This window comes from Chiroxiphia lanceolata, chromosome 5, assembly GCF_009829145.1.
Source record: "Chiroxiphia lanceolata isolate bChiLan1 chromosome 5, bChiLan1.pri, whole genome shotgun sequence".
Lineage (NCBI taxonomy): Eukaryota > Metazoa > Chordata > Aves > Passeriformes > Pipridae > Chiroxiphia > Chiroxiphia lanceolata.
The window spans coordinates 30469476-30487732 of NC_045641.1; the positions used below are offsets into that span (position 1 = coordinate 30469476).

Genomic DNA, 18257 nt, shown 5'->3' on the forward strand with positions numbered 1-18257 from the left:
GACAATGTTCAGTGCTATTCTCCTGTGAGCTGTTTGCCACACTGACTGTCCTTGACCAAACCGGAAAATGAATTTGATTTCTCTAATGCAACAGGTAATTGGATTTCTCTTTATGGAATGCATCCCTTTAATGACTGTCTCTGCTTCAGCCAATTTAACTGCAACTGACCTTACATTGATCTGGTGATATGACTTAAAATAAATGCCAAAGCTGGGAGATAAAATACCAACTGTTTGATATCAGAAAGAACATTTCCTGCTTCATCTTGCCATTTTCTTCAGAAAGTGTGTCCATCTTGCATACCATTCTCATGAAACATGCTACTCTAATAATTGCATCCTTCTACCAAATATAATAACCATTTCCCAGAAAGCGTCTGGAGAAAATACCTTGAAACATGAATAAAAACTCTTGAAATATCTGTTCTTCTTCACAAATATTTATTACTATGTAGACTCTTCCTAAGAGGAAAAAAGGTGTTACTAAAGTAGTGAATTAAATCTTTACAGAGGTCTCGTTCAGCATTAAATATATATTGAAATTTAGATAATAGGGATCTTATATAAAAGTATCATAGCTTGCTGATCTGAGAAAATATTTACCCACATAAAACAGTTAGTAGAGGTGGTCTTTTGGTATATTATCAGTTCGTTGTTAAGGTGAGGATTAATGGAGTCATAAAATCCTAGAAGAGGTATTTCTATTTAACATGTTCATTATCCTTTGAACCCAGCCCATCAGACTAATATGCTGAGCACTTTTAACCCCAAATTGTCTTGAAGCCAAAATTTAGCACTTGAATGCAGGTTTAATTTATTTGCAGGCCACGTATTCTTTTTGATAAACACTGTTAATGCCATTGATTAAAAGTGGTAGCTCACATTCTAGATAGTAAACTGGATTTTTAAACCTTAGTGTGGAAAGTAAAAACAAGAAATTTTGTCTTCAATTTGAAGTTATTTCCTCCTGAAACCTTGTTAAGTTCATACTGATCAAAACAGATAGCAATTTTCCAGTGAGTACTGATACCAATGGCAGATAGAATTTGTTTTACTTCTCTGAATTTTGAAACAGGTGGTCACCCTCATTTCCTTTATCTGTTCAATTATTTCTTAAATCTTTACATATGAATTGGTTTTGCACTCCTCTGGATGTTTTGCACAACAAAATTGATGAGTTTATTGTAATGTAACTTTTGGTGCTTTTTAGAAGAGTTAATTTGAAGTAAATGGATATGAAAACACAGCTTCCCAAAAGTACAGGTGCCTGAGGGGTATTCACCCTTCTCATTGAGCTGAAAGTAATTTTTAATACTTTCATGTACCACCCGGAAGTACTGCATACATATGAGTCTCTGGACAGAGAAACAGATGGTCTCTTTAGGTAGGAATTATGAAAATGAGGGTAAATATTTCATACTTTTAAAACTTTGTGGAAGTTTTGAGATTTTTTTGTGTTGCTAGTCCCAGGTGCACTTTTTTTACTGATTCCAGGAAGTGAAAGGAGATTATAAATGGCATATAGTGCTTAATTCACAGGCTTGCACTCCCTGGCTGCAGTTCTGCTTTCAAGAGTGGAAATTCTGCTGATGCTGCTCTCAGGGAAGCGTATTACCTCTCCCAGGTTGAGCCAGAAAGCTTTTCAGCCACAGGGGAATGTAACTTATGTACTGTAGGTTGCTTTAACTTTTAGACTGGTTCCTCTTTTCTTATCTTCGGATCTCTACAGGTTTCATTGTTTCTCAAGGAGTTGCATGCACTTCTGGGGGCAGAATATGGAGGCCAATATACTTTATTTTGATTGCAAGTAACACTGGACATACTATTATTCTATTTTCTAACTGTTAACATTATCAGAACTGAAGCAGGTGTGCCATATATAAAATAAAAGTGTTCTTAAAGTCCTTTCTAGTACTGTCTTTTGTGACACCAGTGTAACTATTTACTATTTCTTCTTTCCCTATAGGTCACAGATATGATGCTTCAGGACAAACCCTACCCAGACTGGGGAAAATCTGCCAGAGCTTTCTGGAAGAAAGGAAACATTCGGATCGTTTTATTCTGGTAGGAAAGTAGTAAAATCAGATTATTGTAACTGAACCTTTTATAGAATATCCAAAAAGATATTTTCTTATTCTCAATGGCAGAAAGAGATATAAACAGAGTACATGGTTGAAAAAAAAGTTAAACCTGGTCTAACAAAAAATTAAACATTGCAAAAACTGCATGGGTAAACAATTGCTAATCAAAGTAGTTGGTGTAAAAATGTAATTTAAAAATTGATTTATACAGTTTCTTTTGTTATATTTTGGCAGTGTTTATAACTGAGTTGCAAAGTTTTTGCTATATTTAATAATATTTAGATGTCCCATTGTCATTCCTTATAATTAAGGTAAGTAGATATGTGAATTTCCTTTTGTGACCATGAAATTAATTAAAGCAATTCTTTGAGTTACCACATGACTAGGATTTAACATGGCAAGTCTGTCTCAGGTAATTAAGAAAAATATTACAAAATCAATGCATAGCATTTTGAGGGGTAAGAGTTTATTTTACCCCAAATGTGGCCTCTTCCAGATGAATTCAGGCCACATGTAACTATTGAAACAGAACACAAATTATGGCAGGAAAAAAGGAAGTTGGAAAATTCATATTCTCAGAAGCAATCTGTAGTTGAAGCAACCTTGTAGCTGAAGATGAAAAAAATAGCAAAAATTTTTTGAACTACATCAGGAACAGAAAAACTCACGAAAATATCATCAGACCTGCTGCTTTTAAAGAGCAGATTTCAAAACAATTGTTACAAAGAAGTTGAAATATCTATTTATATGGGTTCTCCTACAGTAAATAAAATTAAGTAGCCTACACTTGTAAAGTAGTAAAAATAAGCTATTCTATTAAATTGAGGCGTTTAAAGGAAATAATAAGAGAAATTTAAAGATCAAAAAGAAAGGAGAATCAGATGGCAGATTGTCTGCACACAAGGTTTATAAGGAACTGAAGGGAGCTGAGCTGATGCAAGTTTTATTAGCACTTAATTGCCTATTGAAAAATTAAATGTTAAAATTTGAATATTGTTTTGCTTTTGCTGCCTTTTTTTTTTTTAAATATAGAATTATCCTACCAGCCTGTAAGTCTGAGTTCAGTCTTAGCTAAATGGATTGAATATATCATCAATAATGGAATTATGAGCAAAGCTCTAGATTAACTTAACTGAAAGAAGCCAGGGAAACTTTGCTGAAAGAAAACCTCTGATCTGTTAGAACTCTTTGAACTTGTCATCAAAATAATGGGTGAGGAAGAAATGCTTGATCTAATTTATGTGGACTTTCCCAAGGGTTTTGACAAAGTTCTTTACTGAAGGCAATTAAGAAAACTAATAAGCCTAAGTGTGCTAACATTTAGAAATTGTCTCAGAAATGTGCACATTTTCAGCTACCTTGATAAGGCAGGAGAAACCATCTTGGCCATGGTGACCATGAAACAATAGAGTTTAAACTCTCTGTTGACAGGAGGAAAAGTGCCAGCTAAACCTTTGCGCTGGAAATGAGGAGAGCAGACTTCAGCCTGCTCAGGCAGTTAGTAAGTAAGGTCCCCTGGGAAGATGTTTTTGCAGGTGCTGGGGTCCATCAGTGCTGGTCACTTTTCAAACATCACCTCCTAAGGGCGCAGGATCAGGCAATTCTCAAGTGTTGGAAGTCAAGCAGGTGAGGCAGAAGGCCAGCTTGGCTGAGCAGGGATTTTCTCTTGGAAATAAGGCAAAAAAGGAAGCTGTGGAGAATCAAGCAAAGTAGTTGGAATAAAATCGCCAGGACATCTCTGGGATGCGTATGCAGTTTGCTTAATAGAGGTGAGACCTGAAAAACTGTTCCAATATTAATTGTCCTGGAAACTTTCCTAACAGAGGATGAGGGTTTATAATGAGCAAGGCATGAAGAGTTCTTCATGTGAACTTTTAGCTATAGGGAAAAACAGGACACAGACAAAAAGAAATGAGTTTACTGGAAGAGAGAAAAACAACTGCTGAGGTCTGTGTAACCAAGTAATAGAAAATTGATATTCAAAGGTAGATTATCAAAATGAGGTATTGTAGAAATAATAGGGGATTGTGCAGCTGAATCTTGATTGCAGGCAGGGTGACAGAAAAATACATACAAGCTGAACATTTGAATATGGGCGTAGCAGGCTGGAATCCATTTCTCTAGTGTCATTGGCTAGACTTTCATTGTATGTGTATACAGTGCTCAGTCTTCATTGCAATAACATGTCTTTGACACAGACCCCTGTCTGATATAATGCAAAACAAATACCAACATGGAGAAGAAATGAAGTAATACGTATAATTGTAAATTTGTGATTCTCTATGTTTGCTGTGTTTGACTTCTCAAACTAAATAATCTTCCTTTAGTGTGTATCTCCATAAGCTCTCACTAGCTTTCTTTAATAAAAAATAAAACTACACATGCACAGAAATGTGTGTTAGCAATCACAGGATATTAATTCAGCAAATCGACCTAGTAATATAGGCTTGAAAGCTTTTATTGAAAATAACTGCACAGAATTGCTACAGAGTACTAATTCATGAACATATGTTATGTTTATAGTGGATTGTGTCAAACATAGGTTAGTGTAGTATTCTTAATTGAACATTTTATACCCTAGAAGTAGAGAAAACTTCTTTCTGAGATAGATAACCACATCTCCCACACAGAAATAAAACATTTTCTATGAGAGATTTCCTATTATGAACCTATTTGAGTTTTTGGGTTTATAAGTTACATTTCCATATTCTATGTTTTTATAGTCAAGATGATAAATTAATACTGTGCAATTATGTTCTTTTCACATATATGAATGTAGTTCATAAATTGGTTTCAAAAGACAGCTCCTTAAAACATCCATTCTTTTCATTATAGGCTGCACTGAGAAAAGTTAGTTAGACATTATAGCTTTCTCAGTCTAAATTATGTAATTCTTTCATATTTAAGTAATTTATCTTGGGATAAGGTACTGACTACTAAACAGAAACCTGGAATCATCTAGAAGATAAGGCAGATTTCCTGGTAAATAGCACAAATAGTATAAAAGAATGTAAAAATATTTTCCAATATTTTTGCTCAGAGTAAATCTTTTATTCTTATGCTATAACCAAAGTGAATGACTTCAGTTTGCATAAGTGAGACAATAAATATTCATTAAGGTCCTCCGCAGATGGTTTATACTGAGTAATCTGACTACCAATCTGAACAGGCATTGTAAAATATATTGTCAGGATAAAACCATTCATGAATAGTAATTGTTACCTTTATTCTAGCAGTCAGGAAGTATGATTATAATTTTTCAAGAGATGGCTAAAATATTTTCGAGAGCATTTCTTTAGTTTCTGTATTATGGGTAATACAGAAATACCCATCTTGGTATTACTGGTAAGTTGTACTTTGAAATGACAATTTGTTAACATGAAAAAATATTGAAAATAATTCATCATAGTACAGACCACTGAACTTTCTTTCCTATAAAGGGTAGTTGTTTAAGGTTTCTGCCTATTTTTAGCTTTCATGATTTATTATTTTCAATATATGAAAATATTTTATAAATATAAAAATATTGTATTATCGAAAATATTTACACAAAACTTTTTGTTCAAACCTTTATCTGGTACAGTACAAACTCTCTGGTTCATGTCCTAAGGAGAATTTTTCCAAATGGATAGCAAAGTGCTTTTACAGTGCCTAGTATGGAACAGTAAAAGTGCTCAAAATTCACTAGAATGGTTGAAGGTTGACAACCACATGAGTTAGACAAATTTTTGAGACCTTGTTCTCAGTTGTCCCCACTCCTTGGTGCATGAAGACTATTGTGTCAGTAATTTAGGGTTCTCCCACAAATCTGCTTTCCTCAACAAGCACTGTTTTCAGCTACAAGTGTTACTCAGTCCCTAGCTGAACATGTCTGTCCTTTTCCTTCTTCCCTTCCTCCCTTCCTCCAGCACAGCAATAGCTTGAAATGCTGCCAGTGTTGGTAGAAGCAAGAGAGAAAGGGCAAGGATGACCTGGGGCCATAGGTCAACTGTGGGGTGATTGGCTTCCAAGATAGCATTTGCAGTTCTAACACTGTCTCAGCCTTTCCCTGGCTTTTCTAGGAGCATCTTAGGAAATGCAGTCAATCCACAGGCCTCCCGTGTGGCCACACGGACCATGTTATTCATAGACTACTAATGCATTGCATGAGAGGTAGATGCTTTATATGACATTACTTATATATGAGCAAAGAGAAGGTATGCATATGGGAGGGAGTGCAGGTGAAAGTCTCCCATCTGTCTCAACTATCAGGGAAGAAATTTGTAGCTTACCTATGCTCATCTATATTTAGAAAGGCTGTACCATACTTTTTTCTACATTCTAGTTATGATAGGAAGCATAGGGAATCATTCCTCATCTCACTTTTCTTCTCAGAAGGCAAAACATTTGAGGGAGTCACAGTTTAAATTTAGGAGCTCTGAGATCTGGGATTCAAAAAAAAAAACACAACCCAATACAGCCAGCTTTAATTGTGAGATCACTTTAATTTGAACATTAGGTTTGTTATTTGTCTTGTTCAAGTTACATAAAGTGGTCTCATCCTATTTATTTTTTTCTGATGGAGACTCCTACAGATCAGACAAAAAATATGTTGTTTCTTACTTGTATTTGCATGAATAAGAGGAGGGGTAGCAGATGAGGAGAGTGAGGATAGCGTGGCAGCTTTCCTCTCACAGAAAGTAGAACACACCCATACACATCTGCATCCACACATGCAACTACACACTCGACAGCAACAGAGGGGAGGAAGGAAACTTCTAACACCCCTGCACAAACACCATTCCCCTGGTAAGTCTAGTGGTGGAAACCTTTAATGTCCTGGAGTTTAAAAAAATATTCACAGAATAATCTGGTGGAAAGACAGTTATGTGGAAGAGAGCATCATCCTTTAGCTACAGTGGGGTTTTGGACTGGGCCCATAGACAGTTTCAGCTTTATTTGGCTTTAAATTCTTTGAACTGCTGTAGTACATATGTATTTTATACCATATCTTTTCAGTTCCTCAGCCTGTTTAAGCTTTTTGAGTTATATTTGGTAGCTACTTGCAATTCAATAGTTGATAGCCTGTTAGAAAAAAAGGCTAGTTTTTATTCCTACATAATTGCTAGATTCCTAAGTATAGCCTTTGTAATTGGATGGATATGGCAACCCATCTTCACCTCTTTTTAAAAGTATATTTTATTCTATCTCTTTTATTGAGCAAGAAGTATATCACGAACAATTACTAAAAATATTTTATCCAACATGTAGCTTTAATAAAATAAAACTTCTTAAAGTGCTGTATCTCCAATGTTTCAGTAATAACAGTACTCCCAAATGACAATACTTTCACAAAATCACACTCTATGCCAAAAACTGGAGAGCTCTAATTCTTAGATGAAAATTCTCCTAGGCAAATTTCAAAAAGTTCTTTTTTCTGAATAGGCAGCTGCAATCCTCAGTTCAGTCACAGTCTTCTTGGAGCAAGTCCCCTTTTAGTACCTTTTCTGTACTTTCTGCAAAGTTCTTGTTGAGCAGGAGACACCTCTGCCTCCACTCAAGCCCTGGAAAATTTTCCAGAAGAGCAGAATCACTGGTGTGGTTGTTGCTCTCTCAGTTCTGTCTTTCTGCTCAAGTGCTTTACCTTCCTGCCTCTTCCACAGAATAAATCTGTTTACTATTAGAAAAAAACATTTTTTTCTAACTTTAGCATTTACAGCTAGCCTAAGCCTTATTCCAGGTCCACTCTAAAATCAGGATGAGTGTAGCTGTCAGATAATATGCATTATTTGATCATGTAGGGAGAAAAAAAGTGCTGAAAGATAAATATATAATATAGTCAGATAATTCTGATAGGCATCCCAAGACGGAAGTTGTAACTATTACAGTTAGTTCAGTGTGCACATTGTGGACTATTATTCATACAGTGGAAGGATGCATTTCAGATTATGAAAGTAGAAATTCAGTCTTGCATCCTTGCTTCAGTGTGCAGAGGCCTGGCAAAATAATAGCCCAAAATGTGGTCAATTCAACTCAGACTTGTTCCTTTGGGGAAGGTGTACAGAAACCACCACACAAAGACATGGTGCATGGAGAAGATGCAGCCTCAGCCAGAGGTTTTGTGCAAGATGTGATCTCTGAAAGGCTGCAGAGTTCAGTGGAGATCAGAAAGTGAGTGCTTCAGCTGCTTGTGCTCACAGCCAGAGTTCATAGACTTCGTCATGTCTGGATTCCAAAAATCAATCGACTCTTGTAAAATAAATGTGATGATTAAGGTAATTAAATTATTTTCCTTCCTGGAATGCTGGAGTACTTTTTTTAAATTGTGTTTCTCCTTAATGACATGTTAAAATTTGTGCCTTAGAATTTGCTAATGTACTTGTCTGAACTCCTGACTCATCTTTCTCATAGAATGGCATAGGTTGGAGGGGAATTTAAAGATCATCTAGTTCCAGCCCCTCTGCTATGGGCAGGGACACCTTCCTCTAGACCAGGTTGCTCAAAGCCCCTTCCAAACTGGCCTTGAACAATTCCAGGGATAGGGCATACACAATTGCTCTGGACAACATCTTCCTGGACCTGTCTACCCTCACAGAAAAGAATTTCTTCATATATCTAGTCTAAATCTTTCAGTTTAAAGCTATTCCCCCTTGTCCTAGCACAACGTGCCATTGTGGAAAGTCCTCTTCAGCTCTCATCAGCCTCTTTAAGTGCTGGAAGGCTGCAAATAAGTCTCCCTGGGGCCTTTGCTTCTGTATTTTGAACAACTGCAGCTCTCTCAGCCTGTCTTCATAGGAGAGGTGCTCCAGCACTTTATGGTCCTCCTGTGCAGTTGCTCCAACAGGAGCACGTTCTTCTTTTGAGGCCTCCAAAGCTGAACACAGTACTCCAGGTGGGGTCTGACAAGAGCAGAGTAGATGGGCAGAATCATTTTCCTGGACCTGCTGGTCATGCTGCTTTTGATGCAGCCCAGGACACATTTGGCTTTCTGGGCTGCATGTGCATATTGCTGGGTCATGTGACTTCTTGTCCACCAACACCTGCAAGTTGTTTCCCCAGACCTCCTCTGTTCAAGGGAGAAATTAATCCAGTGTGCCCAGCCTGTATTTCTGTTTGGGATTATGCCAATCCAGGTACTGAACTTTGCACTTGGCTTTGTTGAACTTCATGAGGTTCACACAGACCCACCTCTCAAGCCTATCCAGATGCCTCTGGATTGCATCCCTTCCCTCCAGCATGTCAGCCACACCACACAGCTTGGTGTCAGCAACCTTGCTGAGGGTGCATTCGATGGCACTGTCTGTGTTGCTGACAAAGATGTTAAACAGCGCCGGCCCCAGTACCAAACCCTGAGGAGCACCAGTCATGAACCATTGATCACAACTCTTTGAGTGCCACCATCAAGCCAATTCCTTATTCACCCAGTCTGTCTTTCAAATCCATGTCTCTCCAGTTTAGAGGCAAGATTGTCTTGCAGGACAATGTTAAATGCTTTGCACAATTCCAGGTAGATGATGGCAGTTGCTCTTCCCTTATCTGCCAATACTGTAAGCCCAGCATAGAAGACCACAGAAATTGTCAGGCACCGATCTTCCCTTAATGAAGACAAATGAGTGTTCCCATATTTTCTGTAAATATTGGCTATTTACAAATTCTGGACTGTGAAGTCCACAGGAATACACAAAATTACAAACTTCTTCTCATAGCAAAGGTTGCAAGAAATAGTGATCATGTCAAGTGTTGTTTGGTTTTCATGTCCATCTGAAGAAGCCCTTCTGAAACTGATTTGTGCCCAGTGAAAATCAGCTTGGAAACTGTTTTAAAGACATGGGTATTTTAGTGTAACTGGATGCACTAACACGGTGAAACTGTTCCACTGACGTTAACAGAATTGTTTAGCAGTAGGGCCTGAGATCACTCTCCCTGGGAACACTTTGGATGATATTATTAGTCTTCTGCAGGTTTCAGGAGGATATAGCAGTTGTCATCCTTTGAGTGGCTGATTAAAAAAGTCTAATTCCTCTTGTTTTCCTGATAGTTCTTAGTGGTGTGATTTCTGCTCTGTTTTGGGCATTAATTTTTCAAATACCATTTAGCAAAACTCTCCACCATATCCACCTGTTTTCTGGTGGAAACAAGCAAACAAATAGCAACAAAGAAATAATGGTTCCAGTGAAATTACAGCTTGAGATTCAAAGTGCTGCACAGGACTAGAACATGGTTGTATGTTCTAACCTGTGATGCTTTAAAAGAAGGAAAAAATAGCTTCGTGTATCCAAATTCAGTTATCTAGCCTTAAGAAAAAAATGATGGCACTCTCTCTTTTGCAAAGGCTGGACTTAAATGTGGAGCAGGAAACTATTATTTAAATACTGCCAGACTTCATGCCCCCATCCCATTCTGTCCCCTTCAGATTCTTATACCCCATGATCACTTTCAGAATAGAGCCATTTCAATAAAAATTATAACTTAATTGCAATGTGCTTAACACAACTATAAATATGAATGTACATAAGCTTATTTAGTCCTTGTATAAAACCTCAGTTTAGATGTAAGGAGCAATTCTTTTGTTTCTTACTTGCTTTTCTACATTTAAAATATTTGTACGGCTGTAAAATTAAATGCATTTGCTGACAGATATCTTAATCAAGGTATTCAACTTATAATATCTTATTTAGGCTGGATAGCATAATGAGAATACTGTGGCTATATTTTTATTTCAGAAAATTGCATGTTATCTGTTTGTAATTGTAATTGTAATTGTGACTGTGGAAAAAGCAAGGCCTAAAACAAAGGGTAGATTAAATTATCAATGAAATCACAACAAAAGGTTGTTAACAAAAGGTGCCCTGCAGGTCTCTTGTTTTCATAATGTATGTTTTGATACTTTAGCATCTTTGCTAGATTTTTTTTTAAACCGTGTTAGCAGTTAAGTCCTTACAAAGCTAGATGCCAGTTAAATTTCAGACCATGCATGGTACTTTGTCTAACAGGAAGTTATACCGATGAACATAATGAATTTACGATACTAACTAATCAAAGTAAAGAGCTCCAGTGAACAGTGTTTAAATAAAGGTATGTTAATACAGTACTAGACATTTTCCATCTTTGCAGATTCTTTACCTTTGGAAGTAATCTATTCCTTGACTTCAGTTTACTGTTCTCATTGTATTACTGATTGTGTTGGTAGATGGCCGAGCACAGTGCTGCTTCTCATGCAGACAAAGACTAAATCTTTCTGGATTTCAATGGAAAGGGCATCAGTCCTTGTCTGTGATGGCTGAGGGGGTAAAGCAAAGCCAGTGAAAACAACTGGAAAAAAATTACTCAGCCTTGAGAATAATCTAGGCTATGAGAATAATCTAATTTCTTTGAGAAAGGCTCATATTTTTTGAAGCTTTTTTACTGCATTTTACTGTTTGCATACTCTTGTCTTCTGCTTCCCCATTTGTTTTTTACACACCCTATCAGAATCCATTAGTTCTGCCATAAAGCAATTTGAATTTAATTTAATTTATTACAAAATATCTTACAATTGGCAAGGTAAAGGACAAAGGCCAAGAAACAGTGCAATTATTACATTAAAATGAAGGAGGTTTTAATTTCAGTTTAATGACTCGCAATGGCAGTTTTAGGTTATTCAAAGTTATGCTGAAAATAAAAAAAAATTATTTCTTATTTTAAATATACTAGATATGGCATTCTCCCAGTGCTGAATAAATGTTCTCTGAGATTGTGTGACTGTGTTAACTTGAGTGCAAGTTTCTAAGCTATTCTGCTTTTTAATATATGGTACTTTTAGTTTAGATGCGTTGGTTTTGATTTTTATTTGCATTGATATGTAACTATTAGAATTTTGCTGGAGACTGGTTGGAGCACTTCTCCTGTGAAGATAGGCTGAGATAGCTGGAGTTGTTCAGCCTGAAGATGAGAAAGTTCAGGGAGACCTTACAGCAGCCTTCCAGTGATAAAAGGATCTGACAAAAAAAATGGACAGGGACTTTATAAAGGCATGTCTTGACAGGACAACAGGGAATGACTTTAAACTGAAAGGGGACAGGTTTAGACTACATATAAGGAAGAAATTCTTTCCTGTGAGGGTGGTGAGGCACTGGAGGGGGTTGCCCAGAGAAGCTGTGGATGCCCCATCCCTGGAAGCTTTCAAGGCCAGGTTGAATGGGGCTCTGAGCCACTTGGTCTAGTGGAAGGTGTTGGAAGGGGAGTTGGAACTAAATGATCTCTAAACCCCTTCCAACCCAAACCATTCTGATTCTATGATATCTGCTATAATCTCTGCTATGGTCTCTGCTATACTCTACTATAATACTATTAATATGGATTAATAAATTTATAAATTCTAGTAAATTAATTTCCTATAAGCAACCAACCCATGAGCATGGTTTCAAAACAAACCACTGTTAAAAATGTTCTCTCTTGTACCAGCATTGCACATCCCAAGAGAAGTGAACTCTCTGTTCCAGGGAGGTTTTTAAAAGGAACATGGCACAAAGATGTACTAAATCCCTCATCTGCAAACCCATATTTGCTGCTCACAAAAGTATTGTGTCAGTAAAAAATAGCCCTTGACACGTGCTCAGCATCTACTTATTTGCATACTTTGACCTGACCTCATTTATGGAAATATTCGGGGCCAATTGGCATAGCACAGGAAGCATAGGTCTTGGGAAGAAAACAGAGTGAGGCATGTTTCCAATGACAGTAAACAAGCTGGAAATATCTTACTTGACTTTTAAATGATATACTGAGTTGAAAGAGCTGGAATTTAAGTGGGAAACAATAAGTTTTAAATTGAATAAATTTTATATGGAGGATCTGGAGGAAGACAGCGCATGTAATGGCAGTGTCATTTTTAGTGCATTAGCTTTCAGGATGAAATTTGTCTCAAAGGCAGGTCCAAATTTCTTGTCTAAGCTTCTCTCCAGTATTCTGTTACATGTAGTCTAACACACTCATGTTTGTAAACTTTGTAAATAAAGTATGATATGAATATAAATGTTTCCAAGGGATTCTTTCAATATTCAGTACAAGCTTGATCAAACTGCATAAGCATACCTCTATTATAAGGAATTTTTTCATTCAAACTGTAATACAACTGATTTTAATGTCTTAAAGACTAAGGTTTTAAGACTGTCTGTAGCTTTCAAGTTGATCGTAGAATTGCTTAGGTTGAAAAAGACCTTTAAGTTCATCAAGTCCAGCTATTAACCCAACACCTAATCCACCACTAAACCATGTCTCTAAGTGCCATGTCTACATGTCTTTTAAATATCTCCAACCACTTCCCTGGGCACCCTGTTCCAATGCTTGACAACTCTTTCAGTGAAGAAATTTATCCTGATAGCCAATCTAAACCTCCTCTGGTGCAACCTGGGATTGTTTTCTCTTCTGTCACTTGTTTCCTCAGAGTGGCTTACTCAAAATTTGAGCTGATGGACTTTAATCATACTTATCTTTAATAATTTGAAGAGGAAAACTTTTAGTTCATATTAGAAAAAATTACAGTTTAAAACATTATCTTGGTTTTAATGAAGATATTTTAAAAATGTGCAGCTTTTTCTCTTGTGTACCTCTGAATTGGTAAAATTATCTAAACTTCTGAAGTTTTATTTTTATGGAAAGTAAAAAATTTTACTGTCTCCCAAAACAAAGTAATTGACAAGATGCAAGCACAGACAAATGCATAATTGTATTTCAAAGAGTGATTTTGTTATGTTTCGGAAAGATGGGACTTTAAATTAAGCTTCTGTTTAAAGTGTAGTTTAGCAGAGTTTTTAAACCCTTATAATTTCCATTTCTTCCTACCTGAAACGTTTTTGTGAAGCCATAAACTGATGTCTACAGTTAAGAATACCACTTTCTTCTTGTGCCATAAGATCTTTCTTGTGAGTACGATATATTTTGGCTGGTTTCAAAAAGCATACACTCTCTTTTAATCTAGGCACAACCTCAGTTGGTGTTCAGGTCAGTAAGTGGGAAGACATTTATAGAATCAATCATTTTGGGTTAAGGAGTACACATACTGCAAGCGTACTAATGGAATGGAAATAATGCCTGGAACATCTCCAGAACAGTCACAGTCTCAATGGAGCAATTAAATATGAATGAGGAATGTTTGCAGTGAAGTTCAAACACATCAGCCTGAGGCTTATTTTTTGGTTTAATTTATTCACTGCCTTTCTGTGTACTGCTTGTTGATGGTTCAAAACCACTTCTCCACACTGCTCCTGCATCATCTGTGTATGCACTGACTGACAGATACAGTCACAGTTGCTATTTTTAATCACTATCTCAGGAACAAGGAGTAGACTGTAGTAGAAAAATGCAGGGTTAGCATTCAGGTTAACAGGTTTTATTCATTAATAAATTTGACATAGTTCACAGTATGGAAAATAGTCTTCAGAATTAATTCAGGAAGTGTTTGAATATTTAGTAAAACTTCTTAGTCTGAATCTGCTGGCATTATTAGGTCTTCAAATTAGAGTATTTCATGATATGGCCTGTATTCCAAATCTTCATATTACTGCTTTTATCCTTCATGAAGGAGATGCTTGTACTGTCATTAAAGGCTGATTTTTTATATCATTGTGAATGCTGTCACTCTTCAAAACGTTGGTGATTGTATTTCCCGATAATCGTTGTTCTTTGCAAAATGTACAAAAGAACACATACTATTTCCAGATTCAGCAATTCCTTACTTTCTCTGCTGTTTTCAGTAAGAAATAAAACCAAACTATTTGAGGCTTTGTAATGAAAGTTTGTTTCCTTTGATGGGCCCAAGTGCTATGATTTGTGACTGATCAGAGAGCACCAGTGTATTAGCTGGTTCATCTGTTATCAATTCATGTGCTATGAGTAAGTGGGGTTGTCATATAACCAAGCTTAGAGCTATTGGCAAAGCAACTGAGCAAAGACGACCTCTTAAAAGGATTACTCGTAATGCAATTACTCGTGAAAGATGTATGGATATCTCCTGTATGAAAACACCAGCATCCTAATATGTTCTTTAAGCAATAACATTAGTGGAATGAGAGCTTGTGTTCCAATAATGGTATACTCTGCTGGTGGATAATGGCACAGTGAAGCAGAGGCACTTGTGTGAAGTAAACACTTAACTAAAGCCAGAAGTGTGCTTTCGTTTCTTTATATAATTTTAAGGCTGTTATTGAAGCAAAATTTACTTTCTAGTGACACTATAGTTATTTTATTAAATGCAATGGAGTTTTGAGGCCTCAAAGCTCCCAGTAGACTTTCTTCAGGTCTGGAGAAAAGTCTTTATATATCTCTACTAATATGTATTCGTATATATTATAATAATATCAATAATTTTAATGAAAAAATATGCTTTTTATATATACCTATTACTGGAGATGTCAGCAATATGTCATGTCATATAATTTTCTAGAGAAGCAGAATTAACTTAAGATGTATATCCTTATGATTCTTGCATCAGAAACCTGATTGGGTTTTTGATTGTGATATGTGGGCAAATAATCTGACTTCATCTGTGTCAGAAGTTGCATGCTTACCTTGTGTAGTAAGGTTCTAAACTGTAATGTGTCTTGTGACAGCCTCACAACAGCAAGAACAGATTAATAAAAAAAGCTGACACTAATGTCTAGGTATATGTATTCAGAAGGTGATGCAAAGGAAAAATACTTTACCCTTCCAGGAAAACAAGTCATAGCCAAAATATTCGTACCTTAACCATCTGAACTTACTATCCTATATTATTATTGTAAATATTATTATTAATATCTAAATATATAAAAGTTTCCCTTGAATTTGACCTACATCAGATTTTTGGGGCTTGTGGTACTTCAGAAAATCAGACCGTTTAAATATAATTACATAGCTATGAATTTATATCCTAGCTTCTGACACAAAGTTATGTCATAAGGTCTTCCCATGGACCTTGTGAAAATTTCACATATTTTAACTATCCGTCCGTCTTGCCAAGCCATCTTATTATGTTCATTTTTGTGTTTTGTGATCAGTTTGGAAATAGAGATACGTTAAAATATTTTAGGAGAGAGGAATCACTACTTTGTAATGCCATTATTCCTTTTACCTCTTCACTTTTACTATTTTAGTTTTTAAGATCATTCATGCTATATGGATTTCTGCAGTGATGTGAGTTGCTTTGATTGTGGTAATGCCCAATACAAGGACAAAAGCAGAGCTCCTTGAACTGAGAGAGGAAGGATTCAACTTCCTTGTCTCTCCCTAAATAAGCAGAAAGAGAAAGAAGGTATTATTATCCCATTTGCAAGTGCCATTTAACGTCCGAGCTTTGGATTGTTCCAGGAACCTTTTGGCCTTGTGACACAGCTGTGCTCATTAGGACACTGGGTGTTAGGGCTCAGTTTTATCATTCTCTTTGCAGCATGAGCAAACTGAGTGAGCATTAATAAGACTCTAATTGGCAGCAGGTGTGTCTGTGTTATAAGACAAGCCAAAATTAAAGACACATTTTAATTTGCTACATATTAGTAAGTTTTTTTGTAATGAATGAAAACTGAACAATCATTAGCATGCCTTGGGTTGCAAAAAGAATGGGCTTAACAAATCACTGCAATGTATATTAATGTAAGTAGAAAGTTCTTGGAGATGTTTTTAAACAATTCATTTTTAAAGAACACCTAGGTGTTTTTAAAGAACACCTAGCTATTTTGAATACCATTGATGGCAAGGTCTGAGGTGTCAGCACAGCAGGCACATGTTGTCAGCATAGTATGTAAAGCAGGAGCTGAGATTTTAAGTACTTTTCACAGGTGTTAAGGTATCAATTTGTTCCAAACTTCTTGACTTTGTGAGCTGTTCTGTTATAATTTTTCTAGTAGAGATTTGAGGACATTTTTCCACATGATCAGTCCAGATAGGAAGTAGCCTTTGTTCTTCAAACTGAATTATGAAAACCTTTTCTTTTTTGTTTTTTTTTACTTAAGAAAGAGGTTATCTCTACACCCTCTTGTAAACAAAAAACCTTCATATGCTTAGTTCTTCCCATTTGAGTAAAGCAGCAGAGCCTTTGCTAGTGTCATTCATTACAGAGCCACACATTCCATCTTTTAAACAAATTTGATGCAAATGTAATTCTAGAATTCTAAATGGAACTAAAGATCTGTTTTCCTGCATTTAGATCTATGCAAATTCAGGGAAAGTATCATTTGATTGGAAGATAAATTGGTGACAGCATTAGTCACTGGAAGCATTGTTTAAATTTATTCTATGATGCGTCATTTTCTCAAGAACTCATGGGCTATAGAATATTCTGAATGCAATTATGGACATCTTACTTTACGGGCAGCTGCCTTCAGGGAAGATGTTATGCCATTCTGCAGTTACTGTTCATAACACAGCTGGTGGTTACCACAGTCCTGTATAATCCATATCTGAAGCCACCTTTAAATGTAGAATGACATGACTATCTAGTGTAGTATTTAACAATATTTGTGGAGTTTTAAGGGTGAAGTCCATTTCTCCTTATTAGAATATCAAAATACTGCCACTGTATAGAGAAAACCTGCTTTAACTTAGTGAAAGTGACCAGTGCCTCAGATGAAAGAGATTTCCTTTTTTTTTTTTTTTTGGTAGATATGGATGGGGTTATCAACTCAGAAATCTCTGTGATAGATTGCCAATAATGGTTGGAAAGGCCCAGGCATGATTGTAAGTCACATTCATCTTTCAAGACCTCTTTGCTACAGATGACAGTTATTTTCAAGGCTCCCAGTAAGAATATAAACCAAAAAAACTTGGTGAAGAACTTGACAAATTAATGTAATGTCAACTGTGTCAAAGTCTCATCAACAATACAAAGGTCCCCTCTTTGAGAGAAAGTGAGATGCTGCAAAATATAGCCCTCCCAAAAATATTCTTCTACCAGCTCACTGTAAGTGCTTGCTGGAGACTCATTGAGCAATCACAGAAGTGGTGGGGAGAGAGACTTAAGCTTTTATCCTTGTCAAACATGTGTTGAAGTATTTTACAGAAAGAAAAGGATGTTTAACACAGTTTGGTCAGTGCCATCTCTATTAAACTCAGGTCTCTTCAGCACTACCTAAACTATTTTGAGATCATTATAATAATGGAGGCAAAACAAAATTTGATGCAGTATTTGAGTCTCTGGAAGATAAACTGGGTGGATACAAAACCTAACCTGGATGTGACCCCTTG

General features: G+C 36.3%; 1 protein-coding gene across 2 annotated transcripts in view; it reads left to right on the forward strand.

Annotated features, from left to right (window-relative positions):
- TMEM117 (transmembrane protein 117) overlaps window positions 1–18257 on the forward strand; it is a 194492-nt gene that overhangs the window by 121026 nt on the left and 55209 nt on the right. For both annotated transcript variants that reach the window (XM_032687910.1, XM_032687911.1), the window contains one exon: window positions 1967–2064. In XM_032687910.1, coding sequence (XP_032543801.1) covers window positions 1967–2064 — 98 coding nt within the window. The remainder of the gene's footprint in view (window positions 1–1966; window positions 2065–18257) is intronic.